General features: G+C 44.4%; 2 protein-coding genes across 2 annotated transcripts; one reads left to right on the plus strand and one right to left on the minus strand.

Annotated features, from left to right (window-relative positions):
• Positions 1–282: 282 nt before the first annotated feature.
• On the minus strand, positions 283–2,737 carry gadd45ab (growth arrest and DNA-damage-inducible, alpha, b). The gene is made up of 4 exons (XM_083646983.1): positions 2,599–2,737; positions 2,132–2,233; positions 1,740–1,947; positions 283–1,101 (listed from the first exon to the last, which is right to left on the minus strand). The coding sequence occupies exons 1-4, from the start codon at positions 2,649–2,651 to the stop codon at positions 991–993; spliced, it is 474 nt and encodes a 157-aa protein (XP_083503109.1). The 5' UTR covers positions 2,652–2,737; the 3' UTR covers positions 283–990.
• Positions 2,738–3,865: 1,128 nt separating this feature from the next.
• Positions 3,866–16,733, plus strand: sec16b (SEC16 homolog B, endoplasmic reticulum export factor; the record flags this gene model as incomplete). The annotated part of the gene is made up of 23 exons (XM_083647297.1): positions 3,866–4,149; positions 5,781–5,878; positions 5,995–6,097; positions 6,444–6,661; positions 6,804–6,949; positions 7,067–7,128; positions 7,405–7,543; positions 7,680–7,910; positions 8,622–8,719; positions 9,562–9,643; positions 9,768–9,885; positions 9,960–10,071; positions 10,604–10,709; positions 10,921–11,058; positions 11,177–11,278; positions 12,354–12,438; positions 12,605–12,758; positions 12,862–12,967; positions 13,789–13,881; positions 13,967–14,081; positions 15,095–15,107; positions 15,238–15,296; positions 16,591–16,733. The coding sequence occupies 23 exons, from the start codon at positions 3,866–3,868 to the stop codon at positions 16,731–16,733; spliced, it is 2,805 nt and encodes a 934-aa protein (XP_083503423.1).
• Positions 16,734–20,883: the final 4,150 nt, after the last annotated feature.

The raw sequence follows: 20,883 nt of genomic DNA on the forward strand, positions 1-20,883 counted from the left end.
CATGCTGTTGCCTTTGTTACCAGGTCCTAGAGAGGCTAGCTGCAGAATAGGCTGCCTACATGGTCTTCTGGAAATGTGTTCAATGTACACAGCAGCCTATGTAGTGCAACACCAGGACAAAGCCCTGCCCCTGTGGAACCACAAGGTTGCTTCCTAAGGGCTTGTAGGGTCACTGTGGTTTTGAGAGCTAAATGAACTGTTTTGGACACAGTGTCACTCTACTGTTCCCACAAGCACGCTAAACCTGTAGTACCTGGAAATCATGAAGTCACAAACTTTTGAGAACTTTTTGTTTTATTTCATTCAACTTATCAACAAGGTAGTATTTGATGAACTATGCGAAATAAATACAATTCGTTAAATTAATGTGAACATGTAAAAAAACAAACAATTAGTGGACAAGTTGATAACATTGCATTGCCCTTATAATAACCTGTTAAGACTTTCCCTTTTGAATGATCCAAATGACAGGTCTTAAAATAGTAAATACCATTAAATAAATGTGCTTGAAAGGAAATGCTTAAGATTTGGTCTAATTTTCAGGAGAAGTTCTTCAAGCTGAAAGCTCAGACTGGTCCATTCCAGCACGGTCCAGTTCTTGGGAGTCTTATCAACTGAGGCTCTCTGTCTGCTGGCCCAGTCCAGTGCTTGAGCTCACCACCACGTGTGCCTGCTCACATGACTCATTTTCCAGTAAAGGCTTTTCCTCGGTAGAGAAAGCCACAGTCATACTTTGGAAATCCTGCTACTCGGATTGCTGAGTCACTCTTCCTGGACCTGTGCGAGTCCACTCTGACCGGGCAAATTTGTTGGAAAGTTGGAACGTTTTTCTGCCTTATCTTCTCTCTCTGCCCCCTCCCACCTCTCCCTTCCTTTCTCTGGGAACAATCCCAAACAGGTCCAACACAGACGTTAACGGTCTAGTGCAGTCTTTTTTCTCTCCCAACACACACACACACACACAGTGCATTCAAATTCCTCGCTGTATCATCAGTCAGGCAGGTTAATGACAGGCACCCACTGGTCCAAACACCGGCTGTCTCTGCAGAATCTGTTGACTTTGCTCAGTGCCGGGTCTTTCCAGGACGATGACTGAGGGTTCTGCAGAAGGGAGGAGAACATTTGCTTACTATCAGTTGGCTTATGATACTGTATGTGCAAACACGCAGCAACAATTCATATACCATATTACAGTTGTTGGCAAGAGTTCACTGCAAGTATTGGCAGATGAAGTGAGTCCTGACACCGATACAAAAGTGTGAGCAAAAGCTGAATTCTGCATTCATAATAGTGTGAGAAAGGTCAGCATTCTTGTGCTGTCATATGATACTCCCTTCTTAGAACGTGTTCACATTCTGATGAAATACGCAGTAAGAGGCCTGTAACAGTGGCCTGTGAAGGAAAGCCAACAAAGACCAACAAAGACTTTCACAAATCACAATTATTACACTATTATTACAAGCGGTCCTTGGGATCCACTTACCAGGCTGCTTATTGAGTTTTCAAAGTAATGATCATTTAATGTGGCTAAATAAATAAATAAAAGCTCTTCAAAAGGAGCGAATTCAGCTCAGCCCCAGTGGAAACTGACAGCCTGACCCTAACCCTAACTCAGCTCAGCCGTAGTGGAAACTGACACAGCCTGAGGGAGGCCCAAACAACTTAAGGGGCCTAACCGACAGGAAAGTGGGCAATGCACAGGGCTACCGCAGTAACTGGAGGTGAGTAATGCCACTTACAGTAACTAGAACACAGTGCAAGTCCATGGGCTCCCCTCCAGGCTTCACTCCACCGAGGATCTCTGCCAGGCGCCTCATGTTGCTCACGCGCAGGATGTTGATGTCATTCTCGCAGCAGAATGCCTGGATTAAGGTGAAATGAATCTGAAGGGCCACATCCTCTTCATCGTCTGTGGCCAACAGACACAAGACCACATTGTCTGGATCCCTAATAGCAAGGAAATAAAAAATCATGCTTAATCAGATGGACTAACAGAAGCCAATGTGTGACTGTGATACTGTACTATTCCCTTAGCCTACTGTATATAACACTCCATCCAAGTATGTCAGAGATATGAGAGTCTAAAAGACATTCATGGCATGTTTTAAGTAGCTTATGCAGAGCAACTTACACATTCAGTGACTTTGCTGCCTCGTACACTCCGACAGTGATGCAACCCTGTGGTAATGCGGAGCTGAGCACTTCCTCCAACGCTTTTTCCACCGATTCCATCCTGAGGAGACAGCAGTTTCACAATTAACTTAACATTAACTAGTAAAACACACCGGTAGTAACGACAATGACATATGTCACATGAATTATTGAATTCGATTCAATTGTAATTTTTCCTCGCACACTGAGACGCATGGACCGTTCTTGCTCAACAACATGCACGCAGATTAGGCACCAAGATGACAGTGTTTAAGATAACTCACGTTAGCAAAACTTTGTGGCCGAAACGAGAGATGTGAAATTAGCTCGATGACACTGCATGTTAGCAAGTAACCAGGCAAAAGACATTGAAAAACCTCTCCAAACTTAACTAGGTGAAATTGAAACGATGCACCAAATGCAAAATTACAACGCATTATTAATTACCTTTCTGAAGAATTATTATCTCCACTGGTTTCTTCAAAAGTCATATTGCACATCCGATAGGACAGGTGAGAGTATATCCAGAGCAAAAATGGTGCGCAGTGCGCAGCTCCTGTCTGTCAGTCGTGTGTGCAGAAAGTGCAGAACTGAACTGCCCGGCAGGTCGGCTGTTTCCAGTGGGAAAAGGCAGCTCGTGCGTGTATCGAATTTGCATAAACCAGTCCCCTTGGTCAGATGACAAGTAGGTTTCATTTTTCAACTTGTCCAGCACACTAGCGACACCCCGTGGCTGCCACACGCAATTAATCATTGTGATTTTCACGAGGCGTTTTTCCCCAGCAGGGAAAATGTTCAGCTCTTGTCAGCCTTTGAAGCACTGACTTGGAACCAGCTGCCCTGAACCCCTCCCCGTTACCCCGCCGTCACCGAGGAAATATCCAAACTGACCGGAGACCAGTCGTCTCTACGCTGTGCATCTGAATGGCTGTCCTCCTCTCCTGCATCTTCCTGCCAGGCAAGTGAGACAACGTGGCAAGCAAGACTCAATGCATACAAGTATTTTTCCTTTGTTTTTTCCTCTAACACATGTGTCACAAGGACACAGCGGTTATTCAGGTCGAAACGACATATACAGTATTTAATTGTCAGGAAGTCTAGTTTATTTAAACACAGACGTGATTTCATCTGTGGCTGCAGCTGTCAAAGTCAGGGCGTGCTCCAATGTTTACTTTCAACTCACCGGGAGGAAACATAGCTGAGAGACTGAATGCCTCTAAACCGAGACGGTCAGACATCACATGTACAGCCTGCATAGAATTGTATGATTTTTGTTTTTAATCACCAGTAATTTACACAATCACCAGTATAATTTAAAGTTTTCACACATTTTTCCCTGTGTTCGTAGCGTTAGCAACAACACTGTGTGTGTTAGCCAGTGAGCACACTTCATTGTTAGTGTTGGACTTTATCCCCTTGTTATCATGTTGTGTGAAATGATGTGGCAGTGGCATTATGTACTTTGATTGAGTCTGGAATGCGTGAACTCAGCTGTAAGTAGCTATACTTCCACAACTAACTAATGTTATACTAACAATTTGAACAAACTATAGCATATTTCGATGTGTGGACGTCTGTCAAAGTACTGTTTATACCCATCAGACCTACTGCTTTGAACTTGTATTCCTATCACACTTCTTTTGATTTCACATTGCCTCAGGTGTTAAAGTGACATGTCTGGAAGTGTGTGAAGGGAGAGATTGGTCATCATCACATGGATCCCAGAGGGAACCCCTGGCCAGAGCCTGGCCGTCACTCCCACAGAGTGAGAGACAGAGAGGACTACTCCAGGTCCTCCTACCAGGAGAGGGACCAGCACTACCCTCCACCTGACCCCAGAGAGAGGGAGAGGCAGCGGGCTCAGCCAGAGCCACGCCACAGTGCCTACTTCACCGGTCATCCTGCCGCAGCCAGACCAGAGTACACACCCAGCGCTTACAGCACTCAGCACTATGCTTATGGCTATGGTCGACCAGAACATGCTCGACCCCAGTCCAGGTGGGTACACTGCACTGATGCCTCCCTAAAACCAATGGGATAGTTTTGTGATGAAGAATCTTCAGTAGTACCTCAAAAAGCTAGTGTGTAGGCTGTGTGTTTGAGTGAGTGAGTGATTAGTGAAAAATACTTAGTGTAACACATTACATGTTGAACACACACATTCAGTGTTAGTACTCGAGTCCAGGACTGGGCTCACATTTGCAGGACTTGTGACGCGACTTTCGGTCTCGGAAGTTGGAGACGAGGACTTAGACTTGGTAAGTGATAAAGACTTTTTTGTTCGTTATTTTGTAATAAGCCCTAATAATTTGGTATAAGAATGATATTGATAGCTATATGAATACCGTGACATTATTCATTTTCGTGCAAGGGCAGGCACATGTGTTGTACCTCCATTTGGATTGACGCGCATATTCAGTAACTCCGGACTCTGACTCAGGTAATGGGGACTCGACTCAGACTCATCCTTGGTGAATCGGACTCGGACTCGAACACTGGGGACTCAAGACTTGACTCGGACTCGAGATATAGTGACTTGACTACAACACTGCACACGTTATACACAGACTGTAGGCTACAAAATATAAGGGACATCAAGAAGACAAGTCTTTACTGATGAGGTGAGTCCAGGTAAAATCCAGTATGCCTCAATGATTTATAATCTACAGTATACCAGTCATAAAGGAGGAGCCATAGATAAAGAGCAGCAGTTGAGAAGTTAAGAGGAGGATTTTTAAGCTTTGAGAGAGTTGAGATGCTGCAACTCAATATCAGGAATAATGACAGAATATTTTGTACGTTTTGCATTCTATGTTGTGTATCTGTCTGCTGTCTGTCTGTTTACATTTTTGTCCCACTGATGATGTCACAACGCCTATGATATCAGTGCCTATGACATCATCAGTGATGTCATAAGATGATTTTGTTCAATAGAGACAGTTCGCATTTCTGGGAACGCCCACAGAAACCCTCATTAGTGTTTTGCTTACACCTGTGTTTACCCTGCCTTTTCGACACAAAATGGCCCCCGTGAGAAGGGTCTATTCATAGTATTCCCATGATGTCACAAGCATTTTCCTACCAATATGGCGCTACAATATACACAGCTCATTGGCTGTTTGTGTCACTTGATTGTAATCACCTGTTAATTGATTACAATCACCTGTTATTTTCCGACCAAGATGGCCGTGTGGTGATGTAACAGAATACTGTCAATAGAGCGGGCGATTTTGCGCTGTGCATGCCAATAGAACAGCCGAGCTGCTGGCGAGTGCTGCGAGCCCGCGCAGCGGGTGAGCCTAGGGGCCGATACCCTAGCCTAGTGTAATACAACTCATGATACAGTATTTCAAATCGAATACTTCATAAAACTTTCCAGCATGGCCCATTGATGTTGGGGTAGCATGGTGGTCTAGTGGTTAGCACAAAACAACCCACGGTTTGAACTTGTTTGCATGAGTTTCCTCGTCCCACCTTCCTGCAAGTCAGGTGTATCGGAAAGTGATGTGCTGGACCAGTCAGGGGTGTTTTCCTGCTTTTCTGCAACTCCCTTGACCCTTATAAGAAATAAACAGGTAAAGAAAATGAATGAATGCTTTGATCTAACCGGAGTACACCTTTGTTTTCAGGCATGGATATGACTATCCACCCCACAGCCACTGGGAATACAGGGACAATTATGGTTACTATAACCATGAGTATTACAGAGCACAGCAGGGGCATCCAGGTATGGTGATACTACACAGCTTGGTGAGACAACAATGCCGTTATCACCATTGTGCTACACCATGTGTCTTGGTAAAAAGCAATTGATAAGATGCGGTGTCATTTATGATCATTCAGATGCTGGCCAGTGGGCTCCCCAAGACTCGTGGAGATCGGACCGTTATCATGACAGAACATATGAACAGGAAGCTTCAGGAAGCTCCTACACCGAGGAGTACAGGTGAACCACAAGAGTCCGCTTCTGTGGAAATTGACCCATGTAACTTTTGGTGTCACTACTGTAACTTAAAGTGGTAATCTAAAGCATTTAATTTTTTTTGATTTTGGCAACATCTTTATTAGTGATAACAAGTGGCCATTACTGTTGTGTTTTTGCACAGCACTTCCCAGAGATCACATGTTAATCAAACAGTGTTTCCAGTACTGTGATGCAACTGCAAAGGTAGCAGAACATGAACTAGGTATAGGTTGAATCACTATTGTGTTATATCAATCGGTGATAGAGAGTAGAAAATGGAAATGTATTTCTATGAAAATGTCACACATTATTACTGTAAATGTTTCAGATCTGACCAACAAAGAGACAGCTCCCAGCATTACCTCAATGACAACGACGATAATCCCTCCAGAGAGAATGAAGAGGTTTCCTCTTATTACCCCGGGACCCTAGCAAGTTCTAAAAACTCAGGGATGTCCTCCAGTAGCTACGAGCTGAGTCAATACATGAATGGAACTGAACATAGTGACCCTGTCCCACAGCCTGGTCACACTCTATCTGATGCAGGTAAGTGTTTAGAGTGACCCTGTCCCACAGTCTTGGCTCTCAGCTCTGCTTCATTCAAGAGGCTTGAATGTTCATCTATCTATTCTATTGAAAACAGATACTGCTGAAAGATCTTGATCATAATAGTTTCATATCTCCACAGAGCATGTACCTGTTGCTTCAGCTCCTCTGAAATACTCCATCCCTCATGCTGTTGTCAGCTTTGGGCCTGCAGGCCAGCTGATCCGTGTCACTCCAGGCTTTTCCACACAGGAGAAGGCTAGCCAGCTGGAGATCCACAGTCTGGAAGTAGGCTCAAATTTAGCCTGTGTTCATAACATTGTTCGATTTTTTTTGCGGTTTTCTTCTCTTGAGTAAGACTACATAAGGTTTTTTGTGAATGTGAGAATCTTTATTTCTCCATAGGTCATTCTTGGTGAGACACAGGACCAGCTGGAGATGAGAAAGTTCCCTGGACCTTTAACTAGGTATTGTCCTTTTCTCTGAATCTTCAAACACTTGCATGTTTTGATGGCTTCCCATGCTGGCTCAACACCCTGAGTGATGCCAGGTTATTATTATGCACATCCATGAACACTGTGATGTGTGTGTTTCCATTTTGGAAACCCAAGTTGCTTAAATTCTGTTTAATGTTTAGTGTAATTCCACCTTTACTTCATTCTATCTCAGCATCAGGTTAATAAACCACCTTAAGATACTGCTTTTTATATCCCTTTGATAGTTGTTTTTTTCCCTCTTTGAAGGGAAGGCTTGCACAAAATAGATGCAATTGAGTTTGCCCACCAGAGGGCAGACGCCTGCATGAGAGACAACAAGCTGCATGACAGGAGCTCTGCTGCTCTCTTGTGGAATCTACTGATACTGCTGTGCAGACAGAATGGAGTAAGCTGATCCTGTCCTGTCTTGGTGTTATAGTATCTATAAATACTGTACTTCTGGCTTGCCATGAAATAACTATCAAACTGATCATCTCATGTTTCCTTCTGAAAGTAATAGAACTGTATTTCCATGTATTCAGCAAATAGTTGGATCAGATATCGCAGAGCTGCTGATGCAGGAACCACATTCACATGGAACCTGGGACTCAGATGTTGCCACACTCATTGACTTCAATGAGGGTCCAACGCCTGAAACAGAGCCTTGCAAAGGAGATGACCTGCTCACGGGACATCTAAGCAGCTCCAGCACCGAGGCCTCGCAACAGGCCCTGCAGAGCTACACCAAGCTGCTCCTGGCTGGAAGAAAGAAGGTTTACACTTCACTCTAATCGGTTCTCTTTAGCTTCCTCTGATGATCTCTCTGTTGCTCCAAACCGCAAAACATAAATTACTTCATCTCCAGAGCAGTAGACTCTTGATTATACATAGCTATAACTGACCACCCTGGTATTATATTATAATTAGATAGTTGTCCCTATTCAAATAACCTGTATATGATTGGGCTGTGTCTATCTGTCCATTAGTCAAATGTGATATCGCAGGTCATATCTCTGAATACACTGGTCTGATTTCGACAAAAATTTGAAGGATAATGCATCTTCGCACTGTTCCAGTCCTATCTCAGACACGACTGATCCAATTTTGATGAAAACTTTGATGATGCTCTGTGTTCCAATGTTTAAAACATTACACTGGCGTGTCTGGGTAGTGTAGAGGTAAAAGCAGTCTCCTTTCGTACTTCCGGCTTGGTCAGACGTTCTTACAGAAACAATTGGCCATGTCTGCGGGTGGGAAGCCAGTGGGGTATGAGACCTAGTAGTGCCTCCTCTGGTGGGTCGGGGTGCCTGTTCGGGGGGAGCAGAACTGGGGAGGATAGCGTAATCTTCCCACGCGCTCTCCTCACTGTCAGGTGTCAGGTGAGAGGGAGGATTCGTAGGGAGTGACGTGTTTACTTGCTCATAATTGTCATGGAAGTCATCTTACTGCTCTGATCTGACTGTTTCCCCCATGTGGTTTGTAAGGAGGCCTTAGAGTCGGCTATGAGCAGCGGCCTGTGGGGACATGCCCTTTTCCTGGCCAGCAAAATGGACAACAGGTCTTATACCACTGTGTTGAACAGGTGAGTACAGTCATCGGAGACATGACCCCTGCAAGAAATCACAGTTCTATACGAGTGGTAATTTGTGAATAAATTCTTACTAAATGTAGATACTGCTTGATACTTGTGTTACACAACAACAAGCAAATATGGGCAGTACATGGGCCACTACTACATGTATTTGAATTACGTATATCATGAGGTACCTGTGATTTTCTTTATTTGTGCGACTTGATTTGACACACAAAAAGATGCAAACTATTCAATGATGATTCAAAATGTACTTCTGCCTAGACTTCAGTGTTTGTTTTCTGGGTCATTTCAAATGACTTTGAAATTGTATTTTCATGAGGCGAATATTATGACAGTACAGTAAAGAAATCATCACCACTTGTCATGGAGAGCATAACTCTGGCTTGGTGTACAGGAAGTCCAATTAAACCATTTATATCTCTGTACACGTTGCCGGTATTTCAAAGGGATGCTCTTGCTGCATGCAAGGCACTGTTATTCATACAGAGACATGTTTGCCCTATTAAACCATAGTTTCTCTGAGCTATGTATCAAGTAACCCACTCCACTTGTGGCCTATATTTGCATCCTCAGCAATATGTGTCAGAGATGTCAGGGCCACATGAGAGGGTGCCACTGGATTGAGGAATGGATTGACCCCCATTCCTCAATGGAATGGATTGACCCCCCATTCCTCAATGGAATGGATTGACCCCCCCCATTCCTCAATGGAATGGACTGACCCCTCTGGGGGGGGGTCTGGCTGAAGTTAGTCTGTACAGAGTTCTGCACGATCAGGGTGCCACATCAGCTGCACTTGCCTTCTAGCTGTGATGTGCTTCTGTCTACAGGTTTACAGGCCAGCTGACAGCCAGCGACCCCCTCCAGACTCTGTTTCAGCTGCTGTCTGGGAGAATCCCTGCTGTAGCCACGGTAACACCAGGCAACCAGACCAAGCAGAACCTAAGAGAACTCTCAATCTGAGATATCTTATGTCAATGCCATGTAGCGTTTTAGCATTTATTTAAGCTGTCTCAATCTGATGTTCTGTGCCCAGTGCTGTGGAAATGAAAAATGGGGAGATTGGAAGCCCCACCTGGCTGTTTTGCTGTCCAATGAGACAGGAGATCCCGCCATACAACAGAGGGCTATCATCACTATGGGGGACACACTAGGTATGAATAGACCAACAATATTTTATTATTGTTTTTGAATAGACACATAAAATGATTTTTTTGCACTCTCCCAGCCTCAAAAGGCCTTATACATGCTGCCCATGTGTGCTACCTGACAGCCTACGCCCCCTTTGGGGTCTTCACTCAGAAGGCAGACAGCCTGGTGCTGCTGGGCAGCAGCCACAGGTGAGCTGCTGTTGCATCTTGATACCACTCATCACCAGTCTAATCTCTATTCAGTTGGTCATATTTAAATGTACGATTGAGATCAGAAATGTAACTTGCTGCTGAAAGCAACCACCCCTTTAAAGAAATAACAATAAATAATAATAATTGATTGGATTTATATAACGCCTTTCTAGATACTCAAAGCACTTCACATATCAGGCGAGGGAGGGGGAGGGGACTCAGCTCATCCACCACCAATGTGTAGGCACCACCTGGGTGATGCACGGCAGCCAGTTTGCACCAGAACACTCACCACACATCAGCTATCACGGTGGAGAGTTGAGGAATGAATGTACCAATTAAGTATCGAGGGATGATTAGGTGGCCATGATTGATAGAAATGGACAGAAATTAAATATATAATGCCATTAGAGTAATGTTTCCTAATCTCAATTTACCTTTATATCCAATGTGTCCTATGTGTTGTAGGACATCATGTTATCCCCTGACCCCTGTATGCTTTATTTGCCTTACTTAATTTCCCCTTTAGGCTCCCTTTCCCAGACTTTGCCCAAAACTCTGCCATCCAATGCACTGAGGTGTTTGAGTACTGCCAGACACTTGGAGGCAAACACTTTTCAATTCCATCTTTTCAGGTAGCTCACGTTGATTTCACATTTCATTGCCTTCTGAATCTGCCTACACTGTTCTAATTATTGCCATTCTCAAGCAAGTATTAATAGAATCATTTTGCATTCGTAAGAAATGTAATGGTTTGAGTCAATGCAGTATAAACCTTGCTATTACAGTATAGGGAATGGATCATTTCAGTTGATAATGCAATCACGCTTAATGTGTTTTCCTCAGGTGTATAAATTCCTGTATGCTGTTCGCCTACTGGACTGTGGCCTTGCATCTCAGGCCTTCCATTACTGTGAGCTGGTAGGGCAGGTGCTTCTCAGACAGAAGGAGCCTTTCCTTGTGCTGACTGGAGAGGTCGTTAAGGTATCACCCTCACACTAACACACACACACACTGACACAATGTAACCGTTATGTCAGCGTTTATATATAGTATCTATATATGTATAGTATGTACAGTACAGTATATGTTTCCCCCTCAGCTGGCAGAGCAGCTGCGACACTCCGAGGGCCACTTCAGTGACGCAGGGGGCAGCGGGCCCGACTGGCTCAAACAGCTGCGCTTGAGGCACCACAGTTTACAGGTGACAATCCCACAACATGCCTCCCCATGGCTTTCATTTCACATCGTGTTTCACCTCGGACACAGCTGACACTGCTGTGACGGAAACATCTAACATCTTGTTGATCAGTTTTGTTGCTTTATTCTATAGACCAAATCACCTGGATGTTTACATTTACTTCCGGGTACCCCTGGGAACACACATTATAATGGCGGTGGACGGCACAAACTGACGTGTTGAAGACAAAAACAGACAAAGAAGACAAAAATGGTTCGTCCGTGTTGTGTTGTTGTTTAATATCATTCATAACAACACTTTCACTAACGACCAGACTAGCTAATTTACCTGTTGGACCAGACCAGAGTAGACTTGACGCTAAATTAAATTAACGTGGCGTCAGTAGCTCTGTTTGTAACGTTAACGTAACCTCGCGTCACCAGGCTCTTCTATGTTAATGAGTCTGCAAAACAGCGAGTTTGACAGACAAACAAACGTTATTAGCTAGCTAACACTACATAAAACAAACACAGAAGAAAGGCTAGATACGTCGGACAAGCATGTTTACCAACCGTTTAACCATTTAAATTGAAAGTAGTCGGCCGAAAACAACGAGAGGGTTTGACAGCATTTATTTGACAACACGCACATTTAAACCTGCCGCCTTCCCCATGTGGTACCCGGAAGTAAATTTGTTTACATGGTGACGTCACGGTGATTTGGTCTATTACATTCAAACTAAGCTATTCACCTTATGTAGAAGAGACAGTCTGGCTTGAGAGACTAACAGGAAGTGTAAACACAACCGGAAGTTCCGATTGTGTTTACACTTCCTGTGACTCATAAGTCATAAACCTAGTCTGACTCATATGTGAGTCAGACTAGGTTTGGCCACGAGCGTCAGGCTAGTTTGAGCAGGTAAAACAGCCGGCGTTTTGAACAGGAAGTCGTGACACAATGGGTCAAGTGGGCGGGGCTACATAAGGTGAATAGAGGTGGATTTTCCTTTGTTATATATAGTTTGCTTGAGATAGGATTTGGCTTCCTTCTGTGTCTAAAACTATATGCTATGTATAAACATGTGATTGTGCTTATTCAGATGGGGACTTATGCTGGTATTGAGACATACCAGCCACCACCTGAGGGAAGTGCTTTGGCTTGGGAGGATAACAAAGTGTGTTCAGGTAATCTTTAGTCCTGCTCATTATTATTTCTACTAATACACTGTATGTGTATGTGGTCTGCCTTCCACCAGAGAGAGCTGTCTTGTACATCTGCTGGTGACTTCAACTCTGACTAGAATATTAAGGATGAAGGATCACTTTTTCCATTTCAAACGGTCTTTTGCAGAATCTGACTTGGACGACCTAAGGAGTGATGTCCAGAGTCCAGAGGCCCAACTCCTTTATTACAGAAGTAGTGAAGAAGAAGTGCGTCAGGTTGGAGGACAAACAGAGAACATGACAGCATTGTCATGGGATGTCAGGGGAGCTGAGAGCTGGCAGTATGTACTTAGTATCAAAAAATGATTGTTTTTCTGCACATGTGCCGTACCACATTCCTGGCACCCTGTTATGACATTGTCCTCTCCCTGTTTCTCCCTCTAGGCCACAGGCCAATTCCCTGCCACCACTAACAGTGCTTTATGATCCTTCCATGCCCACTATGGCCGGGAGCCAAGACTTCAGTCATCATAACACAGATAGTGCTGAGGTCAGGACTAGCCCACCTCATTTTCATTTGAATGATCTCCCTTCTGCAACAGAGGGTAAGTGACAGGCCCGGATGTTAGAGCGCAAAGTGTTAAAGCATCCATTCCTTCATTTATTCACTAATTTACTATTACTGCTGTTACTGCGGGGAGTGCGCTTTTGTGTGATACTTTGATTGAATTGTTCCTACAGGCGGTGAATCTTCCACTGGAATAGGCATGGTGAGATGTTTGTAATATTTTGTCATGACGAACAGGCAAGGAACATAAAGATGGCATCATGTTTCTCAGTGAAGAGCATCCACATTTCACTAATGCTGGAGTTGGAGGCACTGAATGACATTAGTACAGGAGGCTGCTTTATGTTCTTGAAGTTTGCGAATTTTTTTCTCACAATCAGAGATAGGCTGTTTTCCAAGTCTTACATTATCTGTATTACCATTAGCAGGCATTGTCATTTATCGCTAAAACGAGGTTCAAGTGGTGAGGTTATAAACAAATTCAGTATGTACCATTTTCATTTTGGATTTAACTCGCATTGTGTACAGAATTGATAATAGTGTTTCCAAAATGTCACTTGCCTTTGGAGATGGGGGGTCAGATGAATGCTATGCTGGAGGTTGACTACAGTCACGGGGGGCAAAGGCAACAGACTATCCCACAGGACATGGCTTCAGATGGCAAGGCCTCAGAACCGACCAACATCCCACCAAAACAGGCGAGTGGAGCCGGAGTCCTGGCGACACTTGTTAAGCAAAGTTGTTTTTTCTCCTTTATTTTCCATTTGTTTCAATGTCTCTGTTTGACTGTGTTGGCTCCACAGAGCACCAAGGGAGGCTGGTTTAGTGGATGGTTCAAATCGAAGCCCAAAGGTGACCAACAGGAGAATTCAGAGCCAGCCAACCCAGCTCAGACTGTAAGAGTCAAGTCAATAATTCAGTTTTATTCAAGTCACGTTTTGTGTCTTGGGTCATGCAATATGTTTTTGTTTGTTTTCTCAGGAGCCAGTACCTGTTACCATGTTCTGCCCCCCTCCTCCGTCTGCCATGGGCTCTCCTGCTATGTTTCCATCCCAACCCTCATCTGCTGGGATCGATCCATTTTCAAGGAAAGCAGGTGAGCTACGGGGACGATCGCTCATAGAATATTTTGGGTTCTTTGTCAGTATTGTTCAGTCTTTATGTTTTGTAAGAGTAACTATGCAAGTCACACATATTGCAAAGATACAAATCCTCCTTTGTCATGGGGTATTTGTAGGGTTGCCAACCGTCCCTTAAAATACGGAATTGTCCCGTATTTGTAAACAAAAAGACGTGTTCCGTATTGAACTGATACGGGACGCGCTTTGTCCCGTATTGGAGAAACAAGCCGCTTTCACACCTGAGTGAAGGGCTATTTGTATTGAGCGAGTATACCCTGCAGCCGCTGCTGCTCTGCCCCTCACCCTGTCTGGGGTGTCATGTTACGTTCAACTACCCTAGATTGAGTCACGACTCACGACCAATGAAGCGCTGTCAGCGTTGCTAGATTCAACTAAACTCTGAAGACAGCACATTGAGTAGGCTATAATCTATAATTTTCATCACAGACCACCTGACACATTCTGAGTGATGACTAGCTTTATGTGTTTTTTCCACTGGCAAAAGGGAAACAACTGGAGTAAAGCTATAGAAAACAGATATGATTGTGGAAAGCTTCTTAGCTTATGATGTTAAAGGTAGTGGCGTTGGATGCTCTATGGAGGAAGAGGGTCTTGTAGTCAGAGGAAAGGCTCAGGATGCACACATACAGGAAATGATCAGGCATATACATGTAAACTCAGTCTTGATGACAGGCAAACATCTGAGACAGGCATCTGAGACTGCCATGTCCTTAACCCTGATGAAGGCCATGGAGCCCAAACATGTCGGGCACAGTTTTTAACTTTTTTTTTTAATGAATAGCCAAATAGAACAAAGGTTTTTCTACCCTGTTTTGGAGTCACTTTGTCCTCGTAAATGTAATGATAACTTTCAATTACTCAAATGTGCTACATTAATCAGGGCTGCCACCAATGGCATTTCGTCTTCTACATCAAGCAATGTGATCAATGTGATAGTTCTCTAAATATATCCATGTCATATCCATAGGTCAACAGCTGGGGTAAAACCTGTCAACACCACCGGTCTGTATCACAGGTAATATAGCGTTCATCAAGACAAATATCACTGCACCATAAAGGATTTTAAAGAGGTGGTCAGGAATCATTTGTAAATCTCTTGTGTATTTGCAGGGTCACTGATACCACTCTCACCCCCAACAAAATGGGGGTCTCACAGTACCAGCCAAAAAGTGGGTACATTACTGCCATACTATTCAAGTGCTTGACCTGAGCGTGGAGGAGCACCATGCCACTTTACAGCACCCCATCACCACGCTACCAACCATCTTTCCTTTTTTGGATGCCCTTTCAAAGCCCCAGTGCTTGCCCATCATGCAGTATGTTACTTACAGAAATACACTGCATGGACTAGCAGAGTAACTCATATTGCAGGAGCGAAACAGCTGAGATGCATTTCTTAAGAAGTGACAGTGGGAAATGACATTGCAGGCAGGCAGGAGATGGCTGTGGATAGGGATAACCAAATCAAATGTATTGCCAATTATGTATATGGGATTTGACCTGGTCTAACAACACTAAGGCAAGCTTTACTGTAGGGAATTGACTAAATGGTTTGGTATTTGGCCCGCCACCTGGGCTGGCCACCAGCTAATTATGTCATCCGACTCTCATAACCTCTTAAAATGAACCCTAAAAGATTATCCATGCTGTATGCTGTAAGAAGATATCCATCAGCTAAACATACATTTACGAGGCGCAAATCCACCCATCCGACCGCACCGCACCCCTCCTTTTTTACGTTTGGAAATATTTCCTTACAGTACATAACTGCATTCACACGGGAGCACAGTCAGCCAGTTAATCAGAATTGAATTCAAAAGCAAAAACAAGATCCAAACCGAATTTGAACAGGTTTGGGATAGACCTTGGCCAGGCAGGCAGCCAGGACATCAACTGACCTCTCCCCACAAACTGGGGTGTGGGGCTGGTTCAACTTCTACATATTGATGACCATGCATTAATCTGGGAAAGGACTTTATTAAAAGCCCTGTTAAATACATATTTGGCCGGAGACCATTGAAAGCTCGGCTATGCTAAATCTTGAGAGGGTCTTGTATACTCTTGGAGTAAATATATTCTTTCAAAGGACATTTTTGCAAAACTCATTCCATTACCCTATGGCACAATGTAAACATGTTTTAGGTGTAAATGAGGTTTTGTTTGTACTTTTCTATCTTGAATAGCTTTATGATTTATGTATTACAGTATATATATGTTGATGCATTTTTGTACCCAAGTACTGGTTTACATGAAAAGTATTAATCGTTTTATCAATTTGTTGCCTTTTTTTAATGATTAAGGCAGTGCTCTCAGTGTTAGCAGAGTTGTGTTCGAGTAAATACCACTTTGGAAATAAAAATATCTATTAAATAAGTCTTGCCGAGCCATTCCAAATGGGGCTTCTCACTTTGCATACAAGTGACAACACGGCAGGTGCCATCTCCTTTTACCATGACTCTGCAGGGGCCGAGTCTGAACGGGACATGCTGGCCGAGAATTCAGCACGCGGCGACATGAGGACACGACTCACACTGCTAAAGTCCCACAACACAACACACTGTCCAACAGTAAGCCAGCCCACAACACAACACACTGTCCAACAGTAAGCCAGCCCACAACACAACACACTGTCCAACAGTAAGCCAGCCCACAACACAACACACTGTCCAACAGTAAGCCAGCCTACAACACACTGTCCAACAGTAAGCCAGCCCACAACACACTGTCCAACAGTAAGCCAGCCCACAACACACTGTCCAACAGTAAGCCAGCCCACAACACAACACACTGTCCAACAGTAAGCCAGCCCACAACACAACACACTGTCCAACTGTAAGCCAGCCCACAACACAACACACTGTCCAACTGTAAACCAGCCCACAACACAACACAACACACTGTCCAACAGTAACCCAGCCCACAACACACAGTCCAACAGTAAGCCAGCCCACAACACAACACACTGTCCAACAGTAAGCCAGCCCACAACACACTGTCCAACAGTAAGCCAGCCCACAACACAACACACAGTCCAACAGTAAGCCAGCCCACAACGCTTTACATTTTAGCTGATAATAAAAAAAAAAAAACTTTCACTTGTCATAGTCACAGTCATAGACTCATACTGTAGGTGTTTGCACATATGTCTTTTCTTTTTCAGCCAGCAAGCATTATTAGTGAAAGAAAGAGTAATTTTGATTGTGCTATTTTGGCCATTTGGCAAAAAACCTTTATTTAGATTCACCCTTATAAATAAGTTGAACTGAAATAACAATATGCATAATATAATATTAAAGTACTTACATACATGAATGGGATCACACTTCGTAAATCAGTGAGGTCATGGACTTGTAATCTTTGAAAGCAGCTTCAAATTTCATTTGAGTTAACCCCTTGACCATGTTTCCATATGTCTGAACGGAAATTATTATTAATAATTTTAAAGGTAACCAAATGTACTTATAGTAAATGAAGAGAGCAGTAGGCAGACGTGAACCTGTCGTCAAACAGACTCAGACACAGCTGTCCTTGTGGCTCAGCCTATGCTGTGCGAGCTTTGAGGCACACTGGAAAGATTTGTCACACTCCACACACACAAAGATCCTCCCGCCACAGGTCTGCTCTTGGTGATGCTTCAGCGTGGTGAGGTGGCTGAAGCTCATGCTGCAGCCTGTGCAGCTAAAGGGTCTCTCTCTGCTGTGGACATACTGGTGACGAACCAGGCGGGAAGCCATGGCAAAGGCCACCCCGCACTCTGTGCACTTATGGGGCCGCACTCCGCTGTGGATGGCCTCGTGCTCGAGCAGATTGGAGGACTTGGTGAATGACTTGGAGCACACAGAGCACACGTAGGGACGCAGCCCTCTGTGGATCTTCTGATGCTCGGCCATGCGACTGGCCAAAGCAAAGGCCTTCCCACAGTCGGGGCAGCAGAAGGGCCGATCCCCCAGGTGCTTACGCTCATGGCGCTGCAGGGAGAGCGGCTTGTTGAAGGTCTTTCCGCAGTGTGTGCACGGAAAGGGCTTGTCATTGGTGTGCATGTTGCGCTCGTGCTTTCGGAGGTCAGAGGAGCGCACAAAGTCCTTGCCACAAGTGTCACAGACGTAGGGCTTCTCACCAGTGTGTGTGCGGATATGCTTGCGGTAATCTGAGGACCAGATGTAGGACTTGACACAGAAGGGGCACTGGTAAGGTCTCTCGCCGGTGTGGAGACGCTTGTGCTGCTGCAGCGTGCCTTGGTGAGAGTATGCTTTGCCACATATGTCGCACACATGTGGCTTCAGGCCGGTGTGTGTGTCCAAGTGGCTCTGCAGGTTGCAGAACTTCTTAAAGGCCCAGTGGCAGTGTGTGCACTTGTAGGGCCGGTGCTCTGTGTCGCCTCCACCGCTGCGCTTCTTCATGGCTGCAAAGAGTCGAGGGACCTTGCCGTCCTCACAGGCATCCTTTATGGAAGGATTATTTACATTCACACCTCTATCCCGAGGACATTCCTGAGAGTCAATATTTAGCTCTTTCAACTTTGATACCCTGTGAGAATCATCACTCCGCTCCTCGTGGCTCTTCTTGACGTCTTTGGTGCAGTTGTTTTCCGCATGTTGCACAGTGTCCAAGTGTCCATCAGTAGGTCCACATGGTTTGTTGTTGACCTCGATATATTCAGCGCATTGCAAGGATTCCTGACTGTAGTGTTCATCACAAACTCCCCTTTCACCTCCTGATGAGAGCTCAGCAAACCTCTCCGCAAGAGTCCAGTTTGGTGTTTGAGGGTTGAGATAAAACATCTCAGCATCACTACTACCTGAGAGTGAGTTGGTACCATTCAATGGTGAATCACTCTTCACACTATGTGTGTTACTGACTACCAGGCTGTCTGGAAGAAAATGAGGGACACGATGCTTCTCCCGGTATTTCCTTATACTCCTCTTTAAAAGATACTTTCTACCAATCACGCTGTCCGGAGGCCCTGGGCACACTTCATCAGCCATATTCAGTTTTACAGTAGTGAATGAAATCATGAATTTGCATGAGTTTCAAGCTGCATAAAGATATCCTGACACTTCCTTCCCGAAAGGGTCTGAAAAACAAAACAAAGCAAAACATAAATGAGCTGTAAATCAATGTGCAGTGTCAACAGAGAAAGTAATGCAAAGTCCTAACTAGAAATAATCCATAGTGTATGTCTGCATTGCTTTCTTAATCATTATTATACTACATGAATGATTCACACAAATGTCATTTAAAACATATTGGCATCAAGTATCCCCATAGCCTAGTACTATAGGGCAAAATTGACACTATTTTCTGTCTAATTCATTCATCAATATCTTGTTGAGAAGAAATCGTATACAGTAACCAATATGCTTAATTCCCTAACCATAACACCCTAAGGTGCTCCACCACAGTTCTTGCTTATCTTTGCTTAAACAACTAAAACGCACTGAATCAACATCATGCATTTTTCCCTCCACAAGTGCACAGCATATTTCACAGTGACTTACCTTGGTCTTCCTCGAGTGCAAGTCAGACCTCAGGCTGGCTTCTGAGCAGGTCCACCGGGAGATGCCCAGTGGCACAAGTAGGCGGAGCTTGGGCGGAGTTTGGCAGCAGTAGTGAGATGTCTGGGTCAGCGTCTGTACCCTACTAGTCAGCAACAGATATGACATTTTCACTGACTGGCTCAGTTTACCTCCTGACTGACTTAGCATTCCACTCACTTGCCCATAGCCTGTAGCCTGCCCCAAGCATGGATCAAGAAAGCAGAGGCCCCTGGGAACCAACCCTTGAGCCCACCCCCCCCCACCCCCCCACATTTATTTTTTAGCAGGTTGCTTTGCTGCTCCACGCCGCTTGCTCAGAGACCCCTTTATTGTCAATATGCATAGGAAAACCATACCTCCCCTGAATGCCCAGGTTCTCTAGTTGGTGGTTGTAAAGTTCATGAGGCTGTGATTATCCTAGAGGTCACAATAGGTCATTTTATACAGTGAGGTGAAGGTTGCAAAAATGGTCTCACTACAATGAAATGGCTACTATGGGCCTAACATCATCACACATTCATACAATTAATTAGAGATCAAGGGACCCCTTTGAAAATGGCCATGCCAGTTTTTCCCTTGCCAACATTTTGTCAACATTTATTTATTATTTCACCCCCTTCCAATCCTGACATGACATGGTTGATACCAATGGATGCATTAGGTCTTGGATAGGATACCAGTAGCTTCACTCTTTAACAATGAGCCCACTCAGCCTCTGAAAGACAGTAATGTCGGCCACAGATGCTGTCATCCGCGAAGTCTTCAAGAGACCACACTTGTGAAAATCCAATAAACAAAGTTGGGGGGAAAGAGAGACCACACTTGGTGGGGTTTTGGAGGGCACCGGCCCAATGGATAATCCATGCCTGGCCTACTCTACAGTATATAGTCTATAGCCCGTTCTATTTAGATTAAGGGTTAGGGTTAGGGTTACAACCTGTTCTTCTCACTGTTGAAAACACTGTTGTGTTTCTGTTTACTTGATAGTGGTCTTTAAAGAGCAGTAGATTTCAGTTGTGCGCACATTTTCAGCCAGTCATACTACTACTGTTCTCCTGGCCACATGTATGGGTCAGCTTGCCTGGGTCCAGACCTTTGAATCCACCCACTCCACCAAGTTGACTGCTTCTGAAGAAGGAAAGATACTCGATTTTATTGCATTTTGAAATGATAGATGTGTGTCTAGATTTAGAATTTTCTCAAAGTTTAAAAAAACACC

This window comes from Poromitra crassiceps, assembly GCF_964638095.1.
Source record: "Poromitra crassiceps genome assembly, chromosome: 12".
In the NCBI taxonomy this organism is placed as follows: Eukaryota; Metazoa; Chordata; class Actinopteri; order Beryciformes; family Melamphaidae; genus Poromitra; species Poromitra crassiceps.

Coding starts and splice junctions, on each gene's coding strand:
- gadd45ab (XM_083646983.1), bottom strand. CDS start 2,651: ATGTGCAATATGACTTTTGAAGAAACCAGTGGAGATAATAATTCTTCA. Junction 2,234..2,598: donor GATAATAATTCTTCAGAAAG/GTAATTAATAAT, acceptor CTGTCTCCTCAG/GATGGAATCGGTGGAAAAAG. Junction 1,948..2,131: donor GCAGCAAAGTCACTGAATGT/GTAAGTTGCTCT, acceptor CCTTGCTATTAG/GGATCCAGACAATGTGGTCT.